Source organism: Penaeus monodon, chromosome 14, assembly GCF_015228065.2.
Source record: "Penaeus monodon isolate SGIC_2016 chromosome 14, NSTDA_Pmon_1, whole genome shotgun sequence".
In the NCBI taxonomy this organism is placed as follows: domain Eukaryota; kingdom Metazoa; phylum Arthropoda; class Malacostraca; order Decapoda; family Penaeidae; genus Penaeus; species Penaeus monodon.
Genome location: NC_051399.1, coordinates 14,634,339 through 14,644,338, shown reverse-complemented (window position 1 = coordinate 14,644,338; position 10,000 = coordinate 14,634,339). Strand labels below are relative to the sequence as shown.

Genomic DNA, 10,000 nt, shown 5'->3' with positions numbered 1-10,000 from the left:
ACAGAGAACGAAAGTAACAGATTTTTTTTACCTGAAATGGAAAACTGCCGAAAGTGATGATTTCATACAGCAGGACGCCGTAGGACCACATATCACTCATGTTGGTGAAGAGGCCATCTTCTATTGACTCGGGTGACATCCAGCGTACAGGTAACATAGCTGGTAGTTGCAGAAATATAATCATTACGAGTAATAATGTACATGCAAGGATTTTTCAAATACACTGAAAACAATCAGAAATTTGTTACAATGAAACCTAAAAGATATTTTGCTTACCTCGTCTGTTGAAACGGTAATATTCACTTTCATACATGGGTCGAGTCATTCCGAAATCGGAGAGTTTGACAATCCGCTCGGCGCTTACCAGGCAGTTCCTACAGGCCACATCTCTGTCAAGAGAATATTATACCATGGACGTTAATGCCAAAAGTAGCATATTTTTGCTGTTATTTCGTTTGCTCAATTTTAAATGAAAACTATTACGATCAATCTAATCAAGTTACGAATTCATAATGTATCAGAAGAGTCAACTATTAGGTTTTCAAAAATAAGGTTTGGACAATTAATAAACTTTTCTTGAGGATTTACGGTGGGAAAACAGGAGTAGAGGATTTGCGGTAAAATATAGCTTACATCTAAAAGTGCAGAGTAGAGAAGCAAGACTGTCCACTGGAAATAATCTTTGTAGAATGATCACAGGTAATTGTATTGTTTAAAACGAAATAAGAATATTTACACAGGCGCTCAGTTAATACATGAGAATATATAAGAATATAAGAATATATATATATATATAATATAATTATTAATATAAAATATATATATATATATATATATATATATTTTTTTTTTTTTTTTTTTTTTTTTTTTTTACATTTTCCTTATCATCATAATTTGCTTAAAATTTGGTCCGTCGCGGAAATAACTAAGAGAAACGTATGACTGAAACAATTCCAAAATAATTCTTATCCAAAGTATCAATTACAAGAAATTAAATGTCATTAACGGGTTGATCAGGAAGCCACACGTGTTCTTCAAGCGCCCGCAATAAAATTACTTATTTTCTTCACTTTGCTTATACGTTATTTAATATATACATGCGACCTTTATCAAAGCAGTAAGTCATGGATTTTGTCAAAAAAAATGTAACCATTCTTAAATATTCCAGTATATAACATTAAGTCTCGTAACTGACTTCAAAACATCTATTTGCACAACCGAAAAGATCACTATTCTTCCAGTCGCTAACTAGGTAGATCCATATTCTACTCCTGATATCTCGCTATACTCTGATTCCTCAAATGCCAGGAGCGACTATAGCATTCTACGCGAAGACCTGGGATCAAAATCACACTTCGCGCTAAACTCTGGGATCAGCCGAACGTTCTAGACTTAGCCGTACGATGTTCGACCATTTCTTGCGAATATCTTTTCGTTTGTGCAAATAGGTTTCGACTTCACAAATCAATAAAATTACATTACACTTTATTAAGAGACGGAGGGACCCATTGTTTTTTTCATATTATTTCATTATTGGTACTGGTACTGTACGAGTATTTGGTTTAGGTCGTGATTTGATATGAAGAAGTGAACATTTTCTTAAAATGAATTTCTCTCTAAAAATAAATTTATTTTAACCGTTCGTCGTTCGTTCGTTTGAGACTTGCGAAGATCTGGTTTCGCCCGGGCCTTGATTCATATGGCCTGGCCTATGTCAGCTATTTATGGCTGTCTCATTCTATGCTTACCGTGGTGGCGGTAAGTATAAATTTGAGATTTGCGAAGTTCTGGGCGAATATATATGGCCCGGCCTGTCAACAGTAAGATAAGTCCGATATGCGAAACTTAGCCTCGCCCGACTATGCTCATGAGGGGAGCCCGGCCTGTGTCGACTAATGCCGACTCGCTCACGTGTGTCAGCTGGTGCGGACTCCGCTGAACCTAGTTCTTACCCGCCGTGGTGCCCAGCTACAGCAGTAACCTCCAGGCGACAGTTACAACTTCTCGCGCCTAGGCGGGGCGCGAACCGCCGACCGTACTAAGGATAAGTCCGATATGCGAAGCTTAGCTTTGCCTGGGTTATGTCCATGAGGGGAGCCCGGCCTGTGTCGACTAATGCCAACTCGTTCACGTGTGTCAGCTTGTGCTGACTCGGCTGCGCCCGCCGACCCCTCGGGTGAGAGGCCAACACGTTAAGTATAAATCCGATATGCAAAGCTGAAGCCAGAACTTCGCAAATCTCAAGCAAGCAGCAAGCAAGCTTAGCCTCGATCCCGGCTATGCCCATGAGGGTTGCCCGGCCTGTGTCGACTAATGCCGACTCGCTAACGTGTGTCAGCTGGTGCTGACTCGGCAGAACCTAGTCCTTGCCCGCCGTGGTGCCCAGCCACAGCAGTAACCTCCAGGCGACAGTTGCAACATCTCGCGCCTGGGCGGGGCGCGAACCGCCGACTCCTCGGATGAGAGGCCGACACGTTACCACTGTACTAGCCCGGACTGTACTATTTGTTATATCATTGATATTCTGCTTATACCATTGTATGTGTAGCACAGACCCGCCTGAAACATGGGGATTTAACGTGTGGCCATCTCTCACGAAAACCACTATTTACCATTAACCTCGGATTTTCAAAAAACATTCACTTTCGTTTGAAATAAAGCTTCAGTTACACAATACTTACTGCTTCGCAATCAAGAACTGGCAAATCTTTATATTTTGGATTAACCACCGCTCCTTCATAATAAGGCAATTCTGAGGGAGATAAGTATGATGATAAGCATCACTCTATTCAATCTCAGTGACTTCTAACATTTGAGCCCCGAGGTGTCTGGTCATGCCTTGCTCACACTTAATCTTACTCCGTCAAATATCAAGGCAATATCAAATAGGAACTTACTCGATATTAATCCGGCCGAGCCTGACCAAGCATTTGATCATATTTTAAGTGTGTGCACGCACACGCACACGCACGCACACACACACACACACACATACACACACGCACGCACGAACGCACGCACACGCACACACACACACACACACACACACACACACACACACACACACACACACCGCCACAACAGTCGTGTGCGTGCGTGTGTGGTGATTATAATGCAAACTATGCTGCACACTACAGTCTTCACACCGTCGCGCACTATACAGTACCTGTGAACATATCTGTTTTCGGTGAGATACGCCAGCGCACGGCACACATCCAGCGCCATCGAGGTCAATCGCCTGCTGCTTATTTCGTCCTCTTCGCTATGGACAGTCTTGTCCGACACGAGGTGCCGCCGAGCCAGCAGGTATGTCTTCAGGTCACCTGAGGAAGAGCGCAAAACAGGTTTCCGAGCGATCTCTTTCAAAGCAACTCAGTATAGTGCCCTGAATGCACTAAAAACTGACTGTCTGTAGTGCATCACGAAGCCATCAAATGAATACACGGCGTCCATATACTCACCATAGAGCATAAACTCCATGACCATATAGATGGGCTCCTGGTGAGTGCAGAGTCCAAGGAGCTGAACGACGTTCACGTGAGTAAATCTCTTCATCATTTCCGCTTCGCCCAAGAAGTCCAGCTTCTCCTCAACTGTCGAGCCCACCTTCAGCGTCTTGACTGCCACTGCCAGCCATGGGGAGTTCTCCCCAAACTGACACTCACCTCCGAACACAGTGCCAAAGGCGCCCTCGCCAATGGTGCGATTAATCACAACCTTTTCTCGAGGAAGTTCCCACTCGTCCAGGGACATCAGTTCTCCGAGCGGCCAGGCCGGCTGCTCGGGCAGCATCTTTTCAAACCTGGGAGCAGACACCGTGGGTAAATACTCCTTTTTGAATGGCAAACTTATTCGTACTATTGTCCAAAAACAATTATTTGCAGAAATTTGTTTCAGAAAAAAAATATTTCACAACAAATATGAATTTTATAGGAAATAACTGCTTATATTGTGAATGAATACACATTATTTTGTTCTGACTACGGCGAAATTAACAAACACTGTGAAAATATTGTGATTATTACTTAATTAATCAGAAACAAACAAAAAAGCCAGATATATCAACTGAAATAAACTTACCGCTTCTTGTAGACAATGAATAGCCCGATCAGTATCATGGCAAACACCGCAAATATGAGGACCATGACAATGACGATGGCGACCTCGCACCGCACGTCCAGGATCTGCCTGAAGGTTTCGAACAGACAGGAATTGGGCAGCGAGCCGTCGCCGGGAATGCCGTTGAAGAACTTCGTGTTCTGCTTCTCCATGTTCAGTCTGCCAAGAGACCCAAATGTACCCAAAGACATACATTCACATTTCAAGCCTCCCTATTACGTCTTATCGTCTGTCCTGAATTTCACGCACATGTGCATACCCACAGGAAATCTTGAACTACTGCTGGAGGGCTTTTTGTTCATCGGAACATATATACGCAAAGTAAAACATTAATCTCTTAATTGTGACATACATCACATTCACTCCTGTGTATATGTAAAGCACACACACATATATACACACACATATATATACACATATATAAATACAAATATATACATATACGCATACAAATATATACATAGATATATACAATTATATACATATACATATATATTTATATATACATATACATATACATACACACACACACACACACACACACACACACACACACACACACACACACACACACACACACACACACACACACACACACACACACACATATGTATATATATATATATATATATATATATATATATATATATATATATATATATTCATGTTTACACACACATATATGTATATATATCTATACATATATATATATATATATATATATATATATATATATATATATATATATATATATATATATATATATACAGATAGATAGATAGATAGATACATGCACACGTACATGCATAAGCAACTAAAAATTAAAGTGAAACTGTTCCTTACATTTTTTTCTGTGAATCATTGCTGGTGAAGGTGCCCACCGTCCTGTATTGCCCTGTCATGGTGTTGTAGTCGAAAACATACTGCATTATATTTATAGTTGCATCCCGAGACGGTCCGTCCTTGAAGTTGATGTGTCCCGAGACGCCATCGAATTCCGTCTGCGAAATGATCTCCACAAAGCGTCTGAAAAAAAAAATCCTTATGTCTCGATGGTCTAAGCCTTCCTTCTGATATCATCGTGCACGTCGTTCCTCGCGAGTGGAGATGATTTGCGTGGAAATACTTACTTGTTTGTTCTCGGACTGTGGAGGTTTGACACGTGCGTTTCGTCTTCCTTCAGCAGCTTGTCCAAAGCGAAGGCGTACGTCCAAACGGCGTCATAGGTGTAGCCCGCGTAATCCGCCGTTAAACTCTGACTGTGATTCAGGTAACTGAAAAGCAAAGACACGGGTCGGCATTGTCTGCAAATATTATACCACAAATTTAACACTGATTATCAAAAAGTATTTATTGCTGATAATATCATGAGCATTTTCTATTTCTATTTTCATTCTTATCCAGAAAGATATATTTATATATTCTTACTCAGCTTTGTATTCCTCCCGCCACTCGCCTACCGTCTTGCCCTCGTGGTACTTGAAGTCGTCGTGGGCGTAGTAAGCGTAGCCCAGGGCCATGTGCCGGTCCACTGCCTGGGCGGCGGAGAGCACAGATATCAAACCAAAGATACAGTGTTGTATGCACACACACACACACATACATATGTATGTGTGTGTGTGTGTGTGTGTGTGTGTGTGTGTGTGTGTGTGTGTGTGTGTGTGTGTGTGTGTGTGTGTGTGTGTGTTTGTGTATGTGTGTGTATACACACATATATACATATATATAATACACACACACACACACACACACACACACACACACACACACACACACACACACACACACACACACACACACACACACAATATATATATATATATATATATATATATATATATATGTGCAAATACATATGTATATATATATATGTATATATATTTGTATATATACATACATACACATATGCAAATACACATGCATGTATAAATGTATACACATACATACACACACACACACACACACACACACACACACACACACACACACACACACACACACACACACACACACACACACACACACACACACACACAACACACACACACACACACACACACACACACACACACACACACACACACACACACACACACACACATAAATATATATGTGTGTGTGCATATATATACATATGTGTATATATGTGTATGTGTGTGTGGGGGGGGGGTTATACATGTGTGTGGGTATATGTGTATATATACATATATATATATATATATATATATATATATATATATATATATATATATATATATATATATATATATATGCAAATACACATGTATGTATAAATATGTGTATATATATACACATATACACAAGTATTTATACACATACACGGTTGACTGACTGCTTGATCCACTGACTGATTGAATAATTTATTAACTAACTGATATAGACATGGAGAGGGTCAGTACTCGCGTTGTGCACAAACCTCAATCATCATTGATTTGTTGCAAGGAATTTTCTTCGCATCATCCTTAGCGTAGTACTCTGTGTCATACCAGTTGCTCGCGAACCACCTCGGCAAAAACCAGACGTAATCGTTCTTGGCCGTCATGTTGAGGTGGTAGGCCTCGCACAGAACCTCCCTTGCGGTACCGGCGTAGAAATCAGCTATGATAATCTTCAAATTCTTGTCTTTCAACTTTAATAAGTGCTGTTGAAGAAAGGATAGCAATAAGTAAAACGGGAATGGAATAGCGTGCATTTGCAGTGCAAATCATACAGGCCCGATTAAAGAGCAGAACACCAACAGGAAATTATGATGCACCATCCTTAAACCCTCTTGAATTCTCAGGGAATTACGTCTGTCATGTTCCTCTTGGCTGCGCGTGGAAACTTGCGATTGACTAGATTAACTCCCTTGGGCAACATGTTCTGCAGCAGAGTTAGATATTCACTGTACTTGTTACAATCTTCAGTAAGCGATGCCACCTGTTTCCACCCAAACAACTTGAATAACTCCGAGTACACAAATCTGAAATAATACACATTATTTAAAAAGGTATAGTAATGTAACTACAAAATACTTTCGCAAGACACAGCTCATCCGATTCAAAATGGTTATCACACTTACCCATACATCTTGTTTTCCGGGATAGTTCGGAAGAAATACGGATATTTCTCAAAAGCCGTTCCATTAAATAGACCACAAACTTCGCAACTGGGCTAGAGCAGAACCACCAGTGAAAGACGATTCTGATATCGCAAACTCACATAGACTCCACCGGTGCCTAAACAGCGGACTCATCAAGCAAAAAAACAACCATATTACATATGAAACTATGATATAATATAAACATTTCACATATAAAAACACACCATACATGCATACATAACATACATACACCAATCACACACACACACACCAAAACCACACACACACACACACCACCAAAATGTGTGTGTTGTGTGTGTGTGTGTGTGTGTGTGTGTGTGTGTGTGTGTGTGTGTGTGTGTGTGTGTGTGTGTGTGTGTGGTGTGTGTGTGTGTGTGTGTGTGTGCATATATATATATATATATATATATATATATATATATATATATATATATATATATATATATCCAGGGATTGTGTAAGTTTTCCTTAACTAGTGTATGCCAGCCCATTCTCGAAAGCAAGGTCGGTGACCCATTCAGCACGACCTTCTCTTGGCTCCAAGCTACCAATGTATTGGCATATACAACACTATTGTTTTAAGTTCATGAAAATGATAGAGCTGGTATATATAACGATGCTAATGTTGGTCTCTAAAACATTAGCAGTCTCCACTTTCCATGAAGGAGAAACGTGAATTGATCGCTGAAGCACCTTTTCCAAAACGGCTGACAAGGCTCTGTGCTCAGACTCGCTACCTCGCCAGCAAACCCACGGTCTCGGAAGACACCGCCTGTACCAGTCCAGTGTTCCGTTTCTTGTGGATGCACATTTACTGTCATTGGTTTATCTTCTATAGCTTGTAAATATTTTGGTGAAATGTGTCCTGCGAATATAATTATCCTGGAGAAATACTCGCTCATCTAAGGATCATACTGAACTAATAAAAAGAGGACATGCATAAATAAGGAAAACCCCAATAACACATACACACACACACACAATGTGTATGATACATGGACTTTTACTTCTTGGAGGGTTACCCAAGAATAAAAACAAAGATACACAACAACAACAACAACAAAAATTCTAGAATACTCCTACAATTCATTTAAAGTCACTTAAAACAAAAACAAAAATGTTTTCCGGAAACGTGTCTAGACATGTCTGCATCACCATTCATTCGCGGTTCAACCTTGCAATCATGTGAGATGTTGCCAAAACTGAATGACCTATTAGGGGCAAAATCACTGGAAGGCTGAAGGCGAAACCTGGAAATTTAATTTCTTAACAAACATTGGATAAGTCGCTTCAAACACACACACACACACACACACACTATATATATATATATATATATATATATATATATATATATATATATATATATATATGTATGTATGTATATGTATGTGTGTGTGTGTGTGTGTGTGTGTGTGTGTGTGTGTGTGTGTGTGTGTTTGTGTGTGTGTGTGTGTGTGTGTGTGTGCGTGTGCGTGTGCGTGTGCGTGTGCGTGTGCGTGTGCGTGTGCGTGTGCGTGTGCGTGTGCGTGTATGTATATGTATATGTATATGTGTGTGTGTGTGTGTCTACATACATACATGCATGTATATATATATATATATATATATATATATATATATATATATACATATATATATACATATATAAAATATCCATATTATGCATATATACAGACATACATAAATATATACATATACATATATATATATGTGTGTGTGTGTGTGTGTGTGTGTGTGTGTGTGTGTGTGTGTGTGTGTGTGTGTGTGTGTGTGTGTGTGTGTGTGTGTGTGTATGTATGTATATGTGTATGTAAGTGTGTATGTATGTGTGAATGTATCTGTGAATGTATGTGTGTATATGTATGTAATGTATATATATATATATATATATATATATATATATATATATATATATATATATATATATATATATATATATATGTATATATACATATATACCTATATATGTATAAGTCTATATATATGTATCTATGCATATATATATATTACACATTACATGCATATACATACAAAATACATAAATACATACAACATACATACATACATACACATATATATGTATATGTATATATTTATGTATGTATATATATGGATATATATATGCACGTGAGTGAGTGAGTGAGTGTGTGTGTGTGTGTGTGTGTGTGTGTGTGTGTGTGTGTGTGTGTGTGTGTGTGTGTGTGTGTGTGTGTGTGTGTGTGTGTGTGATATAAATCATATCAACAGAAATGTAAATGCACTGGTATCGTACAGTGCATGGCATTGTAAGGTTGTCCTGAAATATAATGAATTAGCGACCAACCCTCGGCGCGAAGTCCTCCGCCAAAGCCTCACCTAGAATTCCGATCATCTGCTCGAGGGGGGGGCTTCCTGTCTCGCTGCGAACGTAGTGGATGAACGAAGCCAGAACGTATTCACTCTTGCATCCGCCGTTCTGAACCATTAGTTTGATGTCATAGTCCTGCAGGATCTCGGAATTATTGTTCACTCGGTCCGTCGCCATGTATGCGGCTGGCGGGGAGAGAAATGAAAGATTAATTCTCAAAAAAGAAAAAAGAAGAAAAAAAAATACACATCTTTTGGTAATTTGTATCTATTACAAGATATTACTATGCTTACATTAGCAGATACTTACTTTCTAATTATATAATTTTCTATGTAATTACCCCTTTGTTCGCGGGTGGCATCTACTATGATGCCATGGCGGCGTAGCGCCAATGCTGCCTAAAGATG

The 10,000-nt window shown here is 39.4% G+C and overlaps 1 protein-coding gene across 1 annotated transcript in view; it reads right to left on the bottom strand.

Moving 5' to 3' along the window:
* Positions 1 to 10,000, bottom strand: part of LOC119580589 — a gene marked incomplete at its 5' end in the record, with an annotated part of 23,167 nt that overhangs the window by 2,782 nt on the left and 10,385 nt on the right. Inside the window, 14 exon segments of the mRNA XM_037928700.1 lie at positions 32 to 159; positions 277 to 389; positions 3,167 to 3,323; positions 3,462 to 3,802; positions 4,081 to 4,278; positions 4,963 to 5,145; positions 5,250 to 5,393; positions 5,548 to 5,654; positions 6,557 to 6,781; positions 6,931 to 7,102; positions 7,202 to 7,288; positions 7,937 to 8,108; positions 8,399 to 8,480; positions 9,570 to 9,778. Of these exon segments, the coding sequence (XP_037784628.1) occupies positions 32 to 159; positions 277 to 389; positions 3,167 to 3,323; positions 3,462 to 3,802; positions 4,081 to 4,278; positions 4,963 to 5,145; positions 5,250 to 5,393; positions 5,548 to 5,654; positions 6,557 to 6,781; positions 6,931 to 7,102; positions 7,202 to 7,288; positions 7,937 to 8,108; positions 8,399 to 8,480; positions 9,570 to 9,778 (2,318 nt within the window).